This window comes from Hyperoodon ampullatus (assembly GCF_949752795.1).
Source record: "Hyperoodon ampullatus genome assembly, chromosome: X".
Taxonomy (NCBI): domain Eukaryota; kingdom Metazoa; phylum Chordata; class Mammalia; order Artiodactyla; family Ziphiidae; genus Hyperoodon; species Hyperoodon ampullatus.
The window spans coordinates 19,930,952-19,953,334 of NC_136913.1; the positions used below are offsets into that span (position 1 = coordinate 19,930,952).

Consider the following 22,383-nt stretch of genomic DNA (forward strand, 5'->3'; position numbering starts at 1 on the left):
GGCCCTTTCTGTATCAGGGGAAGCCACAAGACAGCTGGAAGCCTCTTGCATGTGCTGTTTACGAAGGAACCCAGTTCACAGCAGCCTGGACGCTGCCAATAGTGTATCCATGCAAAATAGTTTCCTTGAAACTGATGGAATGCACTGATTTCAAACTCAGTTGAATTAATATCATCTTAGAGGTAGTTGGATCTCTTAGAGGGGTCCCAGCTCCATGAGGAGTACCTTTAAGATGGGCCTTTGGAACTTCAGTGCCAAAGCTAGAACTAGGTACTCATCGTTAAATCAATCCCTATGTCCCTTACAATTTTGTTTGTTTGTCTTTCTCCCAGGATTTCCAGCAGGAGAGCTCCAGAAGCCTTTCTTTTGGGGAACAGAATATCCTCGGTAAGTAAACTAATAAAGAAACCAGTTACTGACAAGTAACGAAGAACATGATGTTTTGGCAGAGCATAGAATATAAAGTCAAAGAAACAAAGCCAGAGGTTGTTCATCAAAAAGAAGGCATGGAACCTGGCATGGGTCGGCCTCACTCTCGCCATGTTAGGTATTTGTTTTCTGATTCTTGTTGCCAGGGTGTATGACTGGGTAGGAAAGCCAACCTATACACAGGTAGCTTTCATTTTTTATGCATTTGTTCACTTATGCATTGACTCATACTAGAAAAATGTGGACCTTGAAGGATTGTTAGGATTCGAGTTGATGGTGATGGGTCCAATACAATTCCAGGGGGAAGAAACAGCGTGAGAAAAGGAAAGAAAATTGCTTTTCGAATAGCATAGAGTCTGGTTTGGCTGGTCCAAGTGTGATTCCTCCATCTTCCAAACGAGCAAAGTCGCATTTCTTTGACCATTCATCCATAGTCACATCTCCTCCTTTTTTTTTTTTTTGAATTTTATTTTATTTATTTTTTTATACAGCAGGTTCTTATTAGTTATCCATTTTATACATATTAGTGTATATATGTCAATCCCAATCTCCCAGTTCATCACACCACCACCGCCCCCTGGCCACTTTCCCCCCTTGGTGTCCATACGTTTCTTCTCTACATCTTTGTCTCTATTTCTGCCCTGCAAACCGGTTCATCTGTACCATTTTTCTAGGTTCCACATATATGCGTTAATATACGATATTTGTTTTTCTCTTTCTGACTTACTTCACTCTGTATGACAGTCTCTAGATCCATCCATGTCTCTACAAATGACCGAATTTCATTCCTTTTTATGGCTGAGTAATATTCCATTGTATATATGTACCACATCTTCTTTATCCGTTCATCTGTCGATGGGCATTTAGGTTGCTTCCATGATCTGGCTATTGTAAATAGTGCTGCAATGAACATTGGGGTGCATGTGTCTTTTTGAATTATGGTTTTCTCTGGGTATATGCCCAGTAGTGGGATTGCTGGGTCATATGGTAATTCTATTTTTAGTTTTTTTTTTTTTTTTTTTTTTTTTTTTGCGGTATGCGGGCCTCTCACTCCTGTGGCCTCTCCCGCCGCGGAGCACAGGCTCCGGACGCGCAGGCCCAGCGGCCACGGCTCACGGGCCCAGCCGCTCCACAGCACGTGGGATCCTCCCGGACCGGGGCACGAACCCGCGTCCCCTGTATCGGCAGGCGGACTCCCAACCACTGCACCACCAGGGAAGCCCTCTATTTTTAGTTTTTTAAGGAACCTCCATACTGTTCTCCATAGTGGCTGTATCAATTTACATTCCCACGAGCAGTGCAAGAGGGTTCTGTTTTCTCCACACCCTCTCCAACATTTGTTGTTTGTAGATTTTCTGATGATGCCCATTCTAACTGGTGTGAGGTGATACCTCATTGTAGTTTTGATTTGCATTTCTCTAATAATTAGTGATGTTGAGCAGCTTTTCATGTGCTTCTTGGCCATCTGTATATCTTCTTTGGAGAAGTGTCTATTTAGGTCTTCTGCCCATTTTTGGATTGGGTTGTTTGTTTTTTTAATATTGAGCTGCATGAGCTGTTTATATATTTTGGAGATTAATCCTTTGTCCGTTGATTCGTTTGCAAATATTTTCTCCCATTCTGAGGGTTGTCTTTTCGTCTTTTTTATGGTTTCCTTTGCTTTGAAAAAGCTTTTAAGTTTCATTAGGTCCCATTTGTTTATTTTTGTTTTTATTTCCATTACTCTAGGAGGTGGATCAAAAAAGATCTTTGTGATTTATGTCAAAGAGTGTTCTTCCTATGTTTTCCTCTAAGAGTTTTATAGTGTCCAATCTTATATTTAGGTCTTTAACCCATTATGAGTTTATTTTTGTGTATGGTGTTAAGGAGTGTTCTAATTTCATTCTTTTACATGTAGCTGTCCATTTTTCCCAGCACCACTTACTGAAGAGACTGTCTTTTCTCCAGTGTATATCCTCACCTCCTTTGTCATAGATGAGTTGACCATAGGTGCGTGGGTTTATCTCTGGGCTTTCTATCCTGTTCCATTGATCTATATTTCTGTTTTTGTGCCAGTACCATATTGTCTTGGTTACTGTAGCTTTGTAGTATAGTCTGAAGTCAGAGAGTCTGATTCCTCCAGCTCCATTTTTTTCCCTCAAGACTGCTTTGGCTATTTGGGGTCTTTTGTGTCTCCATACAGATTTTAAGGTTTTTTGTTCTAGTTCTGTAAAAAATGTCATTGGTAATTTGATAGGGATTGCATTGAATCTGTAGATTGCTTTGGGTAGTATAGTCATTTTCACAATATTGATTCTTCCAATCCAAGAACATGGTATATCTCTCCATCTGTTGGTATCATCTTTAATTTCCTTCATCAGTGTCTTATAGTTTTCTGCATACAGGTTTTTTGTCTACCTAGGTAGGTTTATTCCTAGGTATTTTATTCTTTTTGTTGCAGTGGTAAATGGGAGTGTTTCCTTAATTTCTCTTTCAGGTTTTTCATCATTAGTGTATAGGGATGCAAGAGATTTCTGTGCATTAATTTTGTATCCTGCAACTTTACCAGATTCATTGGTTAGCTCTAGTAGTTTTCTGGTGGCATCTTTAGGATTCTCTATGTATAGTATCGTGTCATCTGCAAACAGTGACAGTTTTACTTCTTCTTTTCCAATTTGTATTCCTTTTATTTCTTTTTCTTCTCTGATTGCCGTGGGTAGCACTTCCAGAACTATGTTGAATAATAGTGGTGAGAATGGACATCCTTGTCTTGTTCCTGATCTTAGAGGAAATGCTTTCAGTTCTTCACCATTGAGAATGATGTTTGCTGTGCGTTTGTCGTATATGACCTTTATTATGTTGAAGTAGGTTCCCTCTGTTTTCGCTTTCTGGAGAGTTTTTATCATAAATGGGTGTTGAATTTCTTCAAAAGCTTTTTCTGCATCTATTGAGATGATCACATGGTTTTTATTTTTCAGTTTGTTAATATGGTGTATCACATTGATTTGCTTGTATTGAAGAATCCTTTCATCCCTGTGATAAATCCCACTTGATCATGGTGTATGATCCTTTTAATGTGTTGTTGGATTCTATTTGCTAGTATTTTGTTGAGGATTTTTGCATCTATATTCATCAGTGATATTGGTCTGTAATTTTCTTTTTTTGTAGTATCTTTGTCTGGTTTTGGTATCAGGGTGATGGTGGCCTCATAGAATGAGTTTGGGAGTGTTCCTTCCTTTGCAGTTTTTTGGAGAGTTTGAGAAGGATGGGTGTTAGCTCTTCTCTAAATGTTTGATAGAGTTCACCTGTGAAGCCATCTGGTCCTGGACTTTTGTTTGTTGGAAGATTTTTAATCACAGTTTCAATTTCATTACTTGAGTCACATCTCCTTCTGACTTTCCTCTTCTGCCTTCTCCTCCACTTTTTTTTTTTTTAAAGCCAGTTATTACTGTGGGCAACTGGGGCTCAGTTTTGCTGGGGAACTGTAGAATATGCTTCAGCATGATTCCATCTCAGGATCAAAGGAGCTGGGGCATTTGTCATCCAACTCACTTTCCATCGTTGATTGAGGACTGCCACCAGGTGTATTAACTCCATGGCGTTGGCCCAGCATGGGCCTTGAGGGCTCTGGTGGCCAGAGGAAGCCCTCGGGTGACTAGTTTCAGGTGCTGGCAGTTGGAAGCTTTCAGATTGGTGTGCTTGAAAATGGTGAGTGCCCAGGGACAGCAGCAGGCATCGACAAAGCCTGCTATGGGGAAGCGCTATCATTAGCATAAATGAAAATTATCTATGTGTATTGACCAAATCCATTAATATCATCCCAGGTCTCAGCGGCATAGTGTTCAGGTATTTGGAATCAATTTTCTCTATTGTTAAGATTAGAAATTTATATATATTTCCATAAAATTAAGGGTTTAGGCTAAATATTTGCTAAGCTTGCTTCAAACTAAAAAGTCCTGGAAGTCTTTGATCCTGCTTATCATTAGCGATTTAACTGATATTCTGTGGCTATATACCTGGACACTTGGACATAGTCTGGTTGGGTTTTGAATTTATTGATCAATGTATTTGTTTATTGGGTCCATGAGATGATTTTCTGATATAAAGGTCAAAATCATAGAAACTTAGGAAATGTTAGTGTTCAACGTTATGCTGAGCGGGAGAGAGATTTTTATTCTTTTCCTAAGTGTTCTATGTTTGCATTGAAGCCATTCATCCTCTATTAACATACCCATTCAATGAATAATTATTAAGCATCGTTTGGGCACTCAACATTGGAAATGTGGAGATGCGGTAGAGATGGAAATCACAGTCTAGTGAGATGGGTTCCCATACATCCATCTGTACTAGATGGATTTCCTCCAGAACCAACGAGTGGGTATTCTTTCTGCTCACACTGGTCATCTTAGCCCTCCCATGAGTGTTGGGTCTAATTGTGGCGACATCAACTAGCTGAATTATTTCCAGAGGAAAGAATCAGGATTGTAAAAGTCCTGCCAGAAGTCCCTAAACTCCCCTTTTTCCTATGTTTTGGGAACTGCTGGTCTAGAATTCATGACTGAAGAGAAAAGAGTTGAAAGAACTTGAGAAGAGAACACTTGAGGGATAACCTCGTAACTGCTTTCACATTTTTTAAGGAAAGTTAAGGTAGCAGAATCATTTACTAAATTTGGGGAGGTCTGAGGGGTGTTTAGAATACCTTAGACCACTACACTAGACCAATAGATAGAAGAGAGGTTCCAGATCAACATTAGGAGCACTGTTGTGTTTAGAACTACTCGAAGAGGGGATGGTCCACCTCAGGAGGGGATGAACTCCTGATTATTGGACATGCCTAAGGGGAGATGTCTTAGGACCATTTGAATGGGTTTTTGTAGACCTCTGCTAAGGAATTGAAGTAAGTGACCTTAAAGCTGCTTGTAACTCTGAGATTTTCATGAATTTCCACTTCAGGCACAGAGTAGCCTCTACTTAATGACAGCATGAGCTCATGGTTGCTCCAGACAGCAGTACGGTGGTTTTGTTGTTGACAGCAAATCCTGTGCTTATGTTAAACCCATCGGGTAGTAAGAACAAAAGAGAAACTGAGTAGGTGGAAAAATTGTCATCTTCCGCATTTTATTTTTGGAAGGCTAGATTTTCTCTGCAGGAGTCTTCTTGTTTCTGGACAGCAAGTCACATTTTAAAAGGCATACAAGTTTATTTATTTATTTTTATGACATGCTAATTTAAATAACGTCCATTGATAAAATGGAAGATGTGAATTTAGTATTATGAAACATTATCGTTGTCAGGCTTAGTCATCTAAAATTACTTTTTCTTTGGCTCTTGTCCAAAAGATTGTGATTATGTAACTGAGAATTGGAACTTGCAATGATTCAGTCATTTTCTGAATTCTCTATTTCCCTTTGCAAATAAGAAGCTCGTTGGAGCAGTCCCTCTTAAGGGACATTTATTGCAGAGCAGTTGCTATAAGCTTCCATTGTTCATCCCTTAAATTCATCCAGTCAACAGCATTGACTGAGGCTTGTAGAGGACCGAGTACTATTCTCAGCTGAGAGTCCTGGAAAAAATGAAATGTTACAGGCTGCATAGTGATAGCTACTGCTGCAAAGATTAGCAGTATGTAAAATTACAAGTTTGTCCCACACTGCTCTGATAGATCTATGATTGAAATGCATAATTTTACTCTTACCTCCTTTTTTTTTTTTTTTTTTGCGGTACGCGGGCTTCTCACCGCTGTGGCCTCTCCCCCTGCGGAGCACAGGCTCCGGACGCACAGGCCCAGCGGCCATGGCTCACGGGCCCAGCCACTCCGTGGCACGTGGGATCCTCCCGGACCAGGGCACGAACCTGCGTCCCCTGCATCGGCAGGCGGACTCCCAACCATTGCGCCACCAGGGAAGCCCTACTCTTACTTCTTTTTTTTTTTTTTTTTTTTTTTTTTTTTTTTTTTGTGGTACGCGGGCCTCTCACTGTTGTGGCCTCTCCCGTTGCGGAGCACAGGCTCCGGATGCACAGGCTCAGCAGCCATGGCTCACGGGCCCAGCCGCTCCGCGGTATATGGGATCCTCCCAGACCGGGGCACGAACCCGTATCCCCTGCATCGGCAGGCGGACTCTCAACCACTGCGCCACCAGGGAGGCCCTACTCTTACTTCTTTAATGAAGGTTTGCAATGATGGAAAAACAGTAGGAAAGCATTTTTTCAAATGCAAATTACCTTGCAGGAAAGAAATAACAAAGGAAGGAACTACCACCAAAGGGAAAAATTAAATCTTACAGCACTTCCTTGGGTATAGTTGAGACAAACAATTAACATGTTAAGGATCATTATGTCCTGTAATAACATGTTGCTTCAAAAATTTTTGTTTCTTCCACTTATAGGTCCTATCTGTTTGCTGGGTGACTTTGATGTTGCATTAGGAACCAACTGTGAAATATTTTTAGTATAATTACAAATCTTAGGAAGAATCCTTATAACAAGGATTTTAAGTTGTCTGTAATCCTCATGCACACGTTAAATGACTAAAATAAGTTACATATTGATCTGTCACTTGCAAGAAATGGTAAAGTTAATTAATCAGTTAGTTAAATTATTATTACTTTCTTACTGTGTACTAGGTACAGAGAATTTAGCAGCAATCAGGTAGATAAGGGTTTGGCCTTCAGGGAACTTTTAGTTGAGAGAGAAGATCCCAGACACACATATAGGGAAGCCCCCCTGTTGATTTCCTGATATATGATTTATATGTTCTCTTTCAGTTACCTATTGCTCCATAACAAAGCGCCACCACTGTTGGCTCATGATTCTGCAATTTGGGCGGGACTCAGCCGAGACAGCTTGTTTCTGCTCTGTGTAATACTGGCTGGAACAGCTCGACGGGGTCCATAAGATCTAAGATGATTTTGCTCACATGTCTGGTGCCTCAGTTGGGCTGGCTCTAATGGCTGGGGCCTGGCTGGGCCTCTCTCTTTCTTCAGAGGTCTCTCGACGTTTGGCATCTCTCACTTGCTTCGCTTGGCTTCTCTTTCTCCAGCTCATTACCCCAACTTCTTTACACTTCAGCTGACTTCCAAGGGGGCACAAAAATGGAAGTTATAAGGCCTCAGCCCAGAAGTCACACCCGGCCCCTTCCACTGCATTTTGTTGGCCACAGCAAGTCCCAAGGCTCATCCAGATTCAAGGGGGGAGGAAATAGATTTCCTCTTGGCGGGAGGAGGAGCACATGCATTCAGGGTGGGTGGCATTGTCGGTGGTCACCTTTGTAGGTGACCTACCACATGGTTCTTTAGGGGTGAAGAGAAATAATATAACGCCTTTTCGAGATCTGGTTCAGGCTTCACAGTCTTTGCTGTTCAGTTGTAAATTTGTCCGTCACAGAAGCAGAGGAACATGACTACCTTTGAAAGCAGAGGGATCCCTTTCCATCTCTGCTCTTTTCCTGTTTCATGACTCCGTTTGGAAAACAATTTAACTTCTAAGTCCATAGTGATTTTTCAGCAGGTTCTCAGATAAAAAATAAACGGTATGTTTACTGACAGGATCTTTTCAAACCCTGCTGCTGCTTTGGGTGTTTATTCATATAAACTACAGCTAGAGCGGATATAGAACCATAGAAGCCTTAGGGCTGGAAGGGACTTTAAAAACCATCTCTTTCACATCCCTAATTTCACAGGGTAGGAACTAAGGCCCATAAATGCTCATAATGACAGTGTTAGAAATTATATTTTCTTTGTCTATTTCAATGAGAAGGATGTGTTTACTTTTTTTTTTTTTTTTTTACAATTTTGTGAGTGTGGTTAGTAAACAGATTATCTTGGCTTTTTGTTGAGAAAATATTGAAGGATTATGCTCTGACGTTCATGCTTATAATTTTCTCCCAATTATACATTTATGCTGTAGATCTCTGAGTTATGGCGCTATAGGAGTAATTGTTGGACATGAATTTACACATGGATTTGATAATAATGGTAAGTACTGGTTCAGTGTATAAGCTGATGCTATTATGGTCATGTTGACCATATGGATGTTAATTGTTGCTATTATCTTTGCATAGTGGTATCATCATAGATTGAAGATTATCCAAAGCAGTATCATTGCTGATGGAAAACTTTCCCCCGTGTCTTGCTGTGATAGCTTTGCAATAAATAAATAATTGTTCCCATTGGAGATGGGGTAGAATGAAAAAAAAAAAGACCTTGTAATTTCAAGGGAATTAGCTTTGCATTTAGATCTGGATTGCTGTAGCTGCCACAGTAGTTACAGGAATTACTTTGTAGCTTCTCTTCCTTTCATTTCTTTATTCACCATTTTGAGATGCTCTCCCTGGAGGTGTGAGCTCTGCTCTGAAGATGATTATACATGCTGCCAAGTTAGGACTCAGCAAGTTAGGACTCTGAAGCTTGGCTGACTAGTTCCTTTATACTATTTCAAGGATTATGCAATGTTTAATCTCTGCTTTTCTCTGTGCTGTCATATATTCAGAATTTTTTTAGAAAGGCTATGCTTTCCTAATAATGAATAATATAGAGTGTGCTATGTATCCTGATGACATTTAAGCAAAAGGAAAGAGCAGAATATGGCATAAACTAAAGAAATGATTGCCCTTTGAGAGTCATCATTTTTAATCAGAACTCCTTTCTCCTTTAACTTTGGATTTTTATTGGAAAGCCACATGAAATCTCCGAAACTTAGGAATTAGCAGCAAATTGCAATCACATCCACGTCCACACAGTGATTTACAGGGCAGACTCAAGAACTGCCTGGCCCAAGGCAACACTGTATAGAGGGACCTCTTTCTTCCATGTCTGTGATGTCTCCAACATCCTTTCCTGGATGCCTACCCCAGGGCCAGAGACCCTTTTGGTTCCTCTCCTTCTGGATAATTCTTCTTGTACTCCCACCAGCCTTTCCTTAATCACCTAAGTTTTTTGCCCCCCTGGCCTCCCCTCCCTGTTAAAATGTAGCTGCCTTGTAGTCATCTGAATCCCCAGAGCTACACTTTCTGAATTGCCTGTTTGGGTTATCTGAGAGGAGAGTCTTAGCTAAGAAACAAAAGCCAGTAGTGGTCTCTTGGTTCTGGGCCTTTCTTCGTGGGAAACTTAAGTATAGTTCTCCCTCAGAATCTTCTGGAAGCCTTTTGGATTCTCTCTCAAAGGACAGAATCTAAAGATGGCATTTCACTCTGTAACCAATACTTAGAACAGTGCATTGCACAGTAACTATTTAATGATCGTTTGGTTAGTGGGTAGGGGACAGTGACACTGTGCTCTACCAGGGGTTGGTGGTAGTGGCATCCAGCCTTGCTGAAGAGCTTTGGATTGTTTCAGTTAACACCTGTGCTTAGGGGACTTTCATGTACGCCCAGTGAAGAGTTCTCTGCATAATTAAATTTAAACCAATAGTAACCTTGAGTGTAGAAGATAGTCCAGATACACCCAGACTTTTTTTGAGGGACGTAGAGAAATTGAAGAGTGAGCCTGTAGCAAAAAAGCATGTATAAGTAATCCTTTTTTCTGTTATGTTTTGGAGATTTCCATTCTTGTTCCAAGTTCTCTTTTTAGAGCAACCTTCCTTGTCAAAGCAGGACAGATGGGCCTTCCATCTACACTGATGGCTGTGGAATGATTCATAACAGAGGTTTTATGTGTCTCTTGGCTCCTGGCACCTCGGAGGAAACACGATCCTTTAGAGCTGAGTCAGGGGCTGTGGTCGCAGGGTGTGAGTGACTCACCGAGGCTGTTCCTATGGATTGTTTGTTTGGAATTTCACTGGTAGTGGCGCTTTGACTCCTTCCATGGGCTTTCTGAAAGCCATTTCATTTCATAATTTAGAGAATATTTTGGGTCAGAGCAGGTGAAAACAAAGAATCTAAGATTGGTCAAGAATGGTACATGCCGTAAGTTGATAAATCTTAAAGTATTCTTTGTTGCTTAGAAGGAAAGAACTTCCTCAGACCTCTTTCTCCTTTCCTTGCTTTTTACACTTAACCTGTGACACTGGAGAGAAGGCAGGAACTGCTTCCAGGAGTGCTCCCTGCTGCTGGAACTGTCTTTTCAAGGCTTGTTGAAGTGAGGGAAAGGGAAGATGAAGAAATGAATTTGTTTCCATAAATAATACGAGTAACTTTTAACTTTCCTTTTTGCCAGGTAGAAAATATGATAAAAATGGAAACCTGGATCCTTGGTGGTCTGTTGACTCAGAAGAAAAGTTTAAGGAAAAAACAAAGTGCATGATTAGCCAGTATAGCAACTATTATTGGAAGACAGCTGGCTTAAATGTGAGTAAAGCTGTGGCGAAGGGGGCATCTGTGAGTCCTTCTTCCTCACGTAGACACGAGCTTGCTTTAGACCATCAGTTCTCTAAGTGCAGTTCCCAGGCCAACAGCATCAGCCTCCCTGGGGAACTTGTCAGGGATGTAAATTCTTTAGTCTTAATCCAGACCTACTGACTGAGAATCTCTGGGGCTGGGGAGTGGGGAGCGGGGTGGTGGTGGGAGCATGGGGTCTGGCAGTCTGGCAGTCTGTCTTTTCATAAGCCCTCAGGTGATTCTGATATAAGCTAAAGTTTCAAAATCACAGGCCTAAACATTAGTCTGTTCTCCTAGATTCAGATTAGTACAGAAAATGCTGTAGCAAAGACAAACAATAAAATTCTCACAAATCTACACTCTATATCATTAAAAAGATTTCCTTCCAAACTACTGCTTAGGTTTAATTCATTGAAATAAAACGTCACTCATTTGAATTAATGACTCTGAATTGGTTAAGAGTTCTTAGATAAAGAATTTTGAACAAAAGAAATGACTTTTAAAATGCTGATTTTCTATTATATATACATATATGCATTCCTATAAAGGCACGAATGTAATTTTATACATGCTTTTCTGTGTGGAATGTTGCTCCTTTCCTTTTTTGTCTTCACCTCTACCTCCTACCCCTTTCCCTCTCATCACTTTTATCTTCTCCACCTGTAATCCATCTCAATAACCCTGATATACTTTTTCCCATGCTCACGTAGAGTTACACACATACATACACACACACGTGTGTATGCACGCACGTGCTTTTACTTCACTGTTTTCAGTGGCTGCCTGAAAGTCCACGGTGTGAATGTACTCTAACACAGCTGACTAATGTCTTGTTGAGGGTTACACTGTGTCTCCAATTATTTCTCCACAATACATGCTGCTGCACTAAATACTCTTATTAGGTATATATTCTTTTTTTCTGTAGAGGAGAGATTCCTACTGTTATTAAGAAGTTATAATATTTCATATTCCCACCAGTGATGGATGGAGGAGCATTTATGTATTGAGTTATTTACTTGTCAGTTTATGAGACCTTAAAAAATATTATAGATGTTAAAATTTTTATTTGTCATTCATATTATACTATTTTCTCCTCAATATATTTCTCATCCATTGTACTTTATATATGGTATCTTTTGACAAACAAAATTTAAATATTTCCATATAGTCAAAGATACCTATCTCTCTTAAAAAATTGTTTCTGCATTTCCATTCTATATCATATGTGTAGTCTCCTAGCTTTTCTGGGAAGGTTTTTACTGTTTTGTTATTTTACATTTAAATATTGAAGCGTGTGAAACTTATTTCGCTGTGGAGTTTAATACGAGAGTTCACTTTTATCTTCTTCCAAGAGGATAGTCAATTGATCCAGCATCAGTGACTAAAAGACGTTTTTTTTCTTACTTAATTGAATGTTTGTCAAATATTAGAATCTCATATATACTGAGATAAATTTCTGGATTATATATTCTATTCCACTGATCTATTTGTTGATTTCTATACCAATGCGTTATTACTATGGCTATATGGATTTTTCTGGTATCTGCCAACACAAGCTTTCCCTCACTGTTCTTCCTTTATATACTTGGCCATTCTCAGGCAAATATACTTCTGTATACACTCCAAGATCATTTTACCCATTCTCCACCCACTTCCCAAGAGAATCCCATTGAGATTCTAAGTTAAATCACATTAAATGTATGGAATTGACATTTTTGTCATAGTCTTCTTGTTCAAGAATGTGGTATGCCTTCCCATCTGTTTGGTATTTGTTTTAGGTTTTGAAATACGATTTTATAGTTTTCTCCATATAGTTTATCTCCTGTACATTGTTTTTACTTCTTTTTTCTTTTCTTATTGTGCTGGTTTGATCAGGTTAGCTTTCATTCCCTTCCCCCACTATTAGTTTTTTCTTGTAGTTTTCCACTGTATTTTCTGTCCCTGCTTTCATAGTTACAAGACACAGATTTCTCTCACTGTGTTTGACAGTGCGACCAGTAATGAAGAATTGTTGGTAGGTATAGATCTGCATGAAGATCTTCCTCTAAAATGCACATGCAAACTGTGTCCTCCTAATTCATCTAGTCAAGGGCACAACACCTAAGAGAAGCAGGGGACCACACAGAACTGCAGTAGGTCAGCGTATTTACACGTAGTTTCCCCAGAGTGTCTTGGTCTGTTAGTCAGGCCCGTGCTCCATCCTAACACCTTGGGCTGGGAAAGCACCTGAAACCTCACTATGCCTCAAGTCTATTATACTGGGGTTTATTTCACCATTCCAGAAGAATTTAGGTCACAGTCCGTGCACTTTTAAAGGGAACGTTTATGAACACTGAGCCGGTTCTCCTGGTTCTGAAAGCGTATACAGCACCAGGGAGACCATCCCTTATCCAGGAGGAGAAACCAGACTCTGTATCCTTGAATAGTATCTCTAGCTCCTTTATCAGTGTCCTGGAAAGCCATTTCTCTGCCCATATATTTTAAAAATATCTACAACTGTGTCATGGGAAGACCTAAAACGGGTGCTTCTGTGTATCTGTTTTCAATTCAGGGGTTATCACATTGTGAAAATCCATCTAGAATATATGTTGCTTCAAGAAAAGCAAAGGGTTCTTCCCAGATGATGATTGAGAAGCTAATAAAAAAAGTGGTGCCAGGTACCACAACAGTAACAGAACATTGCTGTTTTCTGGGGTTTTGTTTTTTGCCTTTTTTTTTTTCAATAGCATGTGCTAGATGTCTCTATAATTTTGTTCAGATGACTGTAGAACCTGGATAAGCTGTTGCTGCTACTGATGCATAACATACTACTATTGGTCTTTTATATAAATCTATCTATCTATACCTCTCTCTATATATACACACACATATATAATTTGAATATTTGGAAACTTTAGCTGTGCTGTCAACTTTGGAGAAAGTATCCCAGTTGTACCGTGTTGGGTTGGCATTGTATAGAAATTAACAGCCATATTGGTCTAGAAACATTAAATATAATTTTTCCATTTGGACAGGGGTAACACACTGTATTAAGTTTGTAAGGTCTTATCTGCATGGGTTTGATTACAGAAACTAGCAAAGTACCTCTAAAATAAAAAAAAGCATAAGGGAGGGATTCTAGAGTCAGACACAGCTCCAAATTTTGGTTCAACCAGTCGCAGGGTGTAAATTTTTTTTGAACTTGGGCAAGTTATTTAACATTCCTGTGTCTGAGAGTCTTCATCTGTGAAATGGGCAGCTATTTTTTGTTTGTTAGTTAGTTTGTTTGTTTGCGGTACGTGGGCCTCTCACTGTTGTGGCCTCTCCTGTTGCGGAGCACAGGCTATGGACGCGCAGGCTCAGCGGCCATGGCTCACGGGCCCAGCCGCTCCGCGGCATGTGGGATCCTCCCGGACCGGGGCACAAACCCGTGTCCCCTGCATCGGCAGGCGGACTCTCAACCACTGTGCCACCAGGGAAGCCCTGGGCAGCTATTTTTGAACTCGTTAGTTTGTCTTAAGAATTAAATGACTGAGATAATGTAAAGCACCGGCATGATGCCTGCTATGCAATAAGTGCTCAATAAATTGTAGTTAATATTCCTAATACTTTGTGACATACTCATAGGTATGCCATGCCAGGAGAGAACAGTACAATAGGGGTTAAAAAACCAAAAAACAATAGAAGAGCAGTTTTCTTGGAGGAAGGGAAATGCATATTTCCTGGTGATTATTATTTGCAGGCATGGGAGTTAGACTTTACACTTAATTGAAACATATTTAATCCTCATACTGGTTCTGAGAGGTGTGCATATTACTCCCTGTTTTACATATGAGGAAACTGAGGCTCAGAGTGATTAAAACCCATGGTAGAATCTACATTAGAACTTAGATTAGTATGACTCCAACATCACTACTCTTCCCCCCATATCACGCTCGTGTTCTCTTATTTGAAGTTCATTTTAAACCTGGGTGATGTATTGGGCGGAGACTATTCTACAACATCCATTTTGGCCAAAGTGCCAGATACTGAAACTGAATTCTGACAAACGTGTACCTTTGCAACCAGGACGATAGAAAGGGCATGCCTGTCTCAGCATAAATCCATCCAACCATCGGAAAACAGCTTCAGTCTCATTCCTCAAGGAGAGGGGGTGGCTTCCTTTGTGGATATAAAGGGCCATGCTTTATTTTTCTGGCTCCATTTGTGGAGGCCAGTCCTCTGTACCTGAACCATTATTTGCATTGGACTGGGGGGAGCTCCAATGGAGCATCGGAGAAACGGGCTGTTAGCAGCTGTTGAGTCCTGAGAGGCAAACCTAGGGCCATGGGGCTTCCATGGTGGTGCAGTGGTTAAGAATCTGCCTGCCAATGCAGGGGACATGGGTTCCAGCCCTGGTCCAGGAAGATCCCACATGCCAAGGTGCAACTAAGCCCGTGTGCCACAACTACCGAGCCTGCGCTCTAGAGCCCACGAGCCACAACTACTGAGCCTGTGTGCCACAACTACTGAAGCCCGCGCACCTAGAGCCCGTGCTCCGCAACAAGAGAAGCCACCACAATGAGAAGCCCGTGCACCACAATGAAGAGTAGCCCCCGCTCGCTGCAACCAGAGAAAAGCCTGCGTGCAGCAACAAAGACCCAACGCAGCCAAAAACAAAATAAATTAAATAAATAAATAAATAACCAAAAACAGAAACATAATTCTCAACTTTAAAAAAAAAATACTGATGAAAAAGAAAAAATACTGAAAAAAAAATATCTAGGGACATATGGTCTACTGAGGTGGTCCAGAGTGGGAGGGGCCTGAGGTGTGAAGCTAGTCCTCAAACCTCTAAAAGAAAAGCTTAGGGGAACAAGGAAGGAGATTAAATTTGAGCATGAGTGGTTATAAACAGAAGCACTAGAGTCAAGAGGGGTTAAGACTTGAGAAGGTAAACTATTATGGAGCAAAGGCTCTGGACAGAGACTGCTTGGGTTCGAATCCTTGTGAAATATGGGCAGTTCAGTTAATCACTCTTAGGTCAGGTCCATTAGAAGCAGAGCCCAAGATAGGGGTTTCTTAGATAAAAAGGTTCATTGCAGAAGTAGTTTCAGGAGAAACCTGTAAGGTGTCAAGGAAGACCTGTTGGTTTCAGAAGTTTAGCCTCAGTCTGATCCCATAGAGGATTCTGGAGCATGAATTGCATCACAGAAATTGTTCAGCCTGGGATAAGGGGCTGGGCTATTCTAACTGCACATCAGTCAGTTACTGAGAGGTGGGGGTATCACCTCCCAGCAAGCTCCAGGTGAGGGGATTCCCCTAAGCTAAGCTTAATCTTCCTGAGCCACTAGCAGTTGCAGGACTGGGTTCACAGTCCTGGTAGAAAAGGGGATCTGGTGCAGCACCAATGACATCTGCGACACGCTCTCAGCTTTAGACTCCTCATTTGTTAAGCAAGGACGGTGATAATAGCACTTACCTCATAGGAGTGTAATAAAAGAAAGAAGGTATGTAAAGCAGGAGTGGTAACTTTTGGGGACTGAAGCTAGGAGGATCCTGGGTGATTACAGAGATTAATGCTTTCTGAAGATTAGTTTTTATTCATTGGTATTGCTTGATACCTGGGGGATTGGGCTTGCTTAAAAATAAAGAGTTGGTAGCATCTGTGGCTTGAAAGTTTAGAACAATGTGTATTAGTTTCCTGTTGCTGCTATAACAAATCACCACAAACTTAGTGACTTGAAACAACACAAATTTATTATTTTACAGTTCTGTATTTCTGACTGAGGTCTCAGTGAGCTAAAGTCAAGGTGTCACCAGGGCTGCTTTCCTTTCTAGCTGCTGTAGGAGAGAATCTCTTTCCTTGCCTTTTCTAGCTTTTAGAGGCTGCCCACATTCTTTGACTCCTGGCCCCTTTCTTCTTCAAATCCAGCAATGACTGGTCAAGTCTCCTCACGTTGCATCACTCTGACACACTCACTCTCCTAACTTCCTTTTCCTCTATTTGTACAGACCCTTGTAATTACATTGAACTCACCTGGGTAATGTAGGCTAATGTCTCCAGCTCAGGATCCTTAATTTAATCATATTTTAAATGTCCCTTTTGCCACATAAAGTAATATTTTCACAGTAATTTTTTATGACATAGACATCTTTATTATTATAGGGCATTATTTTGTCTCTGATGCAGGGATTGGCAAACTTTTTCTGTAAAGGGCCAGGTAGTAAATAATTTAGGCTTTGTGAGTTGTAAGGTCTCTGTTGCAACTACTCAACTCTGCCACTGTAGGAAGGAAACAGCCACAGACAATACGTACTTGAATGAATGTGCCTGTGTTCCAATAAAACCTGAATTATGGACACTGAAATTTGAACTTTGTATAATTTTCACATGCCACAAGATATTATCCTTCTTTCTATTTTCTCCCCAATTGTTGAAAAATGTTAAATCCAGGCTTACCTTGCAGCCTGTAGAAAAACAAGCAGGAGGTTGGATTTTGGCCTGTGGGCCATCTTGGTTTAGAATATTTTTTTGTCCTAGCCTATTTAAGGGTTTTAGAAACAATCTTCAAATGTTTGGAAGAATTTCTTCACTGTGCTTGGCTGGTTGTCATACATATTGCAAACCTTGACCTTGTGGTCTGCACTACTTCTATTGGATTTTTGTTCCCCATGAGAACTATCCTCTTTTTAATTTTTCATGGGATTTGCTGAAGGTAAAATGGTAATGGTTGGTCTTAAAACCTTGCTCCTGTGTGGATGGTAGATTTTTGGAAACATAAAGCACACTGAAAAGAATACTCAAATTAGGTGAGTTAATCAGAGAAAGTAATCTGTATGTTGATATTTCTATTTTTTCCCCACTTAACCAGAGTCACTCAGAATATGTTAACATTTTATTAGAGCTGGCTAAATTGGTGAGAATAGAGAGGTGGGTGAGAAAGAAATGTGTAGCATAATAAAACAGAAATTATGTTCAGGAGCACCTTGCTGGGGTTAGTTTGCCATCTCACAATATGTTATGACTACCTCTGATTTATTGAATGCACTTTTCTCTTTAAAATATGGCACTTTCTCTTGCTATCATATTTATGCCTCTTGCTGAATGACAGTTGGCTGTCAAACACTCTTTGTTTCTTTTTCTTTTTGTTAGGTGAAGGGGAAGAGGACCCTGGGAGAAAATATTGCCGATAATGGAGGTCTGCGACAAGCGTTTAGGGTACGCACTGCAACATTTGCTGTGATATTAAAAATTAAACTATAAAATACCATACGGGTGCACCTCAGTTTACACCACAGACATTTTCTTGAGGAGTTAGAGTTCTGTAAATTCTGTGAATTTCTGTAAATTGAATTATATTTCCCCATTGACTCTATTATATTCTGTTATATGAAAAGAGCTGCATTTCTTTCTTTTTCCTTTTTGGGGAGTAAAGTCACCCTAAAAGTAATATTTGTTATTAAGAATCATGTATTTAAAGGATAGTTTTCAGAAGGTACATTCAGTGTAATATTAAAACATGCTACAGAAATCTCAGGGCTAGGTTCATAGGCGTTTTCTTGAGTACAGTCTCTGTAGCCCTCCTTATAATTTTCTCTTAAAATACCAAACTTGTCAATTACGGTCAGAGGCTAGGGGTTCTCATATAGCGGGCCAGGTCAGAGTCCATAATAATGCTTTCATTATCCACTGGTCCATGGTTAAACAAAACACATAAGCAGCAAGATAAGATAAGAGCATGATGTAGAAAGACATTCATAAAGCTAAATGCATTCAGTGTAAAGACCAAGCTGTTATTCTGAGGTTATATCTGTCCTCTATTCTAGTTAAAATATACTTTATTTTATAAAATGATGATGATTGAAGATTATAGTTTTCCCTCTTACCTGGCAAAATTTTAAAAAATTGCCCATAGATTGGCCCCAAAATTTATTTCCATACAGCTTGCCATTGTGTTAGATTTGTTTGTTCCCTGGTAGGAATACAAAGAAAAGCTTTTTTGGGGAAGGGGGCATTATTTAACACGTGCCCACTTTGGCCCAGCTACTTTGGTATCTATTGAGTGAAAGGTCTTTTTGCAGGTGAACCTGCTTCACTGTTAAGCAATACAACGTTGACTTGCATTTCCAGGTGTTTGTCTTCTTAAAGGAAAACTTGGTAGGCTACATTTTTCACATGGTGGAGGATATATTTAATATCTCTGCACTGGCTGAGAAAAGAGAAAAGCCATTATTGCAGCAGATCATCTCTTCTACTTCTCTCCCCAGGCTTACAGGAAATGGATAAATGACAAGAGGCAGGGGGTTGAGGAGCCTCTCCTACCCGGCATTGAATTCACCAACAGCCAGCTTTTCTTCCTGAGTTATGCTCAAGTGAGTAAGACCAAGGAAGGGGCATCAAAGATGAGATGTGGGACTTTGGCTTGCTCTCTAGATCAAAGGGTTGGCACCAAAGTTTAATGGCATAACTTTGATTTCAGCTGAAATCTTATCTTGCTGCTTATTTTCTGGACAAATATCACCTTCATGTTCTATGGGACATAATTAATTAACTGATTGAATCAAGGTTTATTGGTATTTTTTATCAAGTGGGTTACCAGCCTTGCGGTAACTCACTTGATTTTTAGTATATCCTGACTTCTTAATGTATTTGATACTATTTGTAACCATTTCTAGTGACTCGTTCTTTGGCTTTCTTGGCCCTGTGGTTTCCTGCATTTCTCCTCCTTCACCTCATTTGCTGACTTTGCCCCACCACTCTCAACCTGTGGGGGACCCTCAAGGCTATGTTCCCAACTGCCAAATGAACATGTGAAGACAACTAGAGCTGAAAACAACAACAACAAAGGCAAGGAGAGTCATGTCACCCTTTTGTGAGTTTGATGGGCTCTCTGAGCAGAAACTGAAAGATGTGCCCTAAATAAGGCACAATTCTGAGTTCGAGTATCTGGCCAATGAGCCAAGTGCCAGTTGTTCTTTGTTATTCGGTTATTGCACTGATTTATGTCACAATATGTAGGCCTCATTTTCAAACAAGTCTGGGATGGGTTGATGACGGTTCTGATGCATGGCCTCACAGTGGGCAAATCTGTATATGTATGCTCAAAACTAGGCAAAAGTTTTCATCAGTACAACTTTCTGTTCCTCTTTTCGTTCACTCCTCAGTAAGCTCATTCATTTCCACGTCTTCTTCGGTTGACTCTGGCTAAAGAATTCTCATCTGTCTGGGGTCTTTATTTCTTAAAGCTGACATGACAACACTAAGTAAATGATCATTTATCAACCTGACATCAGCAAAAGTGGAGTCAACAACAAAGTGACTTTCCTTTTTAGTTTTCTCACTTCTATCAACACACCCTCACCCTCAGTCTTTGGGTCTTCCTGGTTAGGAAACCTGGATTCTTAGGTCTTATTTGATTTACCTATCCTCATTTTTATGACATGTGTCCCAAAAGCTGATGTTTCATCCTTTTAACTGCTCTTCAGATTCAGCCTCCCTTTCTCCCCATTACCCTATTTCGTCATCTATAGACTGTCGGCCTCGATCTCATCTACTCTGGATTATCCCAACAGCCTTATGGCATGTTTTCCTGACTTCGGCATCTTTCTACCACTGTCTGTCTTACATGCCACTGAAATAGCATTTTTATTTCATTACTGACCTGCCGAAGGAACTGCAGTGGCTCCCAAGTGCCCACCACATTGAGACCGAACACCTTTCAAAGTTCTCCTCAGTCTTATCCAACTCTACCCAGCCAGCTCTAAATTCCCAGAGCTCCACCGGACTCACACTTAGCCGGCAGGTGTCCTCACTTCCACCGCACAGTGTTATGCTCGTTATTGTCTCTATGGTTTTGCTTTTGCTTTTCCTTCTACAAAGTGACGACCCCCTTTGTACTCCTCCCCCTCAGATTATTCAGTTCCATCTTTACCTTCAGGATCCATGTCAAGTTCCACCTCCTCCACATCTTCCACAAACTTCCCCAAGGACTCCAGTTCTCATTAAAAAGAAATCTCCAACTCCTTTGCACTTATCTTCATTACCATGCAGTTGAATACTTAATTGTTATCAAAATGTAAAAGACTTTTACTTTTATCTTCATAGCTAGTGCATCTTCATACACTTCTTATTTATCTCCATAGCATCTAGCAAAGAGGCTGGGTATATTGAAGACGCTTGACATTTTTAGATAAGTTGCTTGAGAACACTGAGATTAACACAGTTCAACTAAGGAGACTTTCTTTTGGGTCAGTACTGGGTCAGATATCTAAAATAAGAACACAGATATAGTTAGAACTTTCTAGAGCAGGGATTCGCAAACTAGAACCCGTGAGCCATATGTTGCCTGCTGTCTATTTTTGTAAATAATGTTTTATTGGAAAACAGCCATGCTCTATACTTTACACATTGTCTGTGGCTGTTTTTGTGCTACAGTGGCAGAGTTGAGTAGTTAAAACAGAGACTTATGATCTGCAAAGCCTAAAATATTTATTATCTGTCCTTTACAGAAAATGTTTCCTGTCCTCTACTCTAGAGGACAAAGTACAAGGTCTGTCAGTTCTTATTTAGGTTCTTACTTACTAACTTAAGGTCTATCTTAGTAGATGAAGTAAATTAACTGATATCAATGTTACAGTCATAGTTTTGAAATGTCTCCAAATAAAATTTCAAACTATATATGACTTAACTTTAAAGAGATTAAGGAAAAAATGACAAGATATTTTATATTACTAATGAGAAATTTATCTTGGAGCTTTTCCTACTAGCGGATTGAGGAGATTTTCAACCTTTTGTACATTGAAATAAGTCTGCTTATAAGGAGTAAAATTATTTTCTCTCCTGAGAAGATACTAGGAAAACAGTAAGAACAAAAATGTGTTTTTAGAAATCTCATAAATGATATATGAAGCAAAGACAATACTATATAAGAATGTAAGAGGAAATAACATATGAAAAAGTGAGGTAAAATTGTGAGAAACAACTTCACCTTAGCTAGCTTCTGAGGAAGTTAAGTGCTCCCACTACAAAAAGATCTTCAAAGTCAAATTCAGAACCACAGTGACGGATGGTTTATCTTCATCAAAAGCAATAAAGCAATAGCATTGTATCACCTTTGCTGCTTCCTGTATCCCTGTAGTTTCTGTGACCTGTCAGTTTTTCCCCAGATATTCTTCTTATCCTTCTTCTCTCTCTTCTCATTGCTACTTATTTAGTAGACATTCATTGGGAACCTTCCTGGGGCCCATAAATAATCTTCAAACTAGTCTCTCATTTCCTCCTACTACTATACCCCTGCCAGATAAATCTTTTAAAAAAATATTTTTTTATCACCTTTGTGCTCAAAACCAACATTTAAATATAGTCTAAACACTGTAGCCTCTTGCTCAGGACTTCAGAAATCTGGCCCTATCCTCACCCTCCCCTGGTCTCCCATTGCTGCCCACTATGCACCACACAGTCCAGCCAAGCTGACTGTCTTGCTTTTTCTTCTCTCAGACATGTCTTTGTTTCCATTTTCTCCTCCACTTGGAATTCCCCCCATCATATTCATGTTTCCTAGTTCTATTCATACTTCAAGCTATATCATATTTCAAGACACAGTTCAAATCAGGATTAAGTAGGTGAGGGTACACGAGCAGACAGTGCAAGGAAAAGTTTTTTCTTATTCATGCTCCATGTCCAGCATGGGTCAGCAGTGGGG

The 22,383-nt window shown here is 40.1% G+C and overlaps 1 protein-coding gene across 1 annotated transcript in view; it reads left to right on the plus strand.

The window, feature by feature from the left end:
• The window catches only part of PHEX (phosphate regulating endopeptidase X-linked), a gene marked incomplete at both ends in the record, with an annotated part of 202,797 nt that overhangs the window by 176,489 nt on the left and 3,925 nt on the right, over positions 1-22,383 (plus strand). The window contains 5 exons of the mRNA XM_079727783.1: positions 333-387; positions 8,314-8,385; positions 10,564-10,690; positions 17,835-17,900; positions 18,950-19,054. Coding sequence (XP_079583909.1) covers positions 333-387; positions 8,314-8,385; positions 10,564-10,690; positions 17,835-17,900; positions 18,950-19,054 — 425 coding nt within the window. The remainder of the gene's footprint in view (positions 1-332; positions 388-8,313; positions 8,386-10,563; positions 10,691-17,834; positions 17,901-18,949; positions 19,055-22,383) is intronic.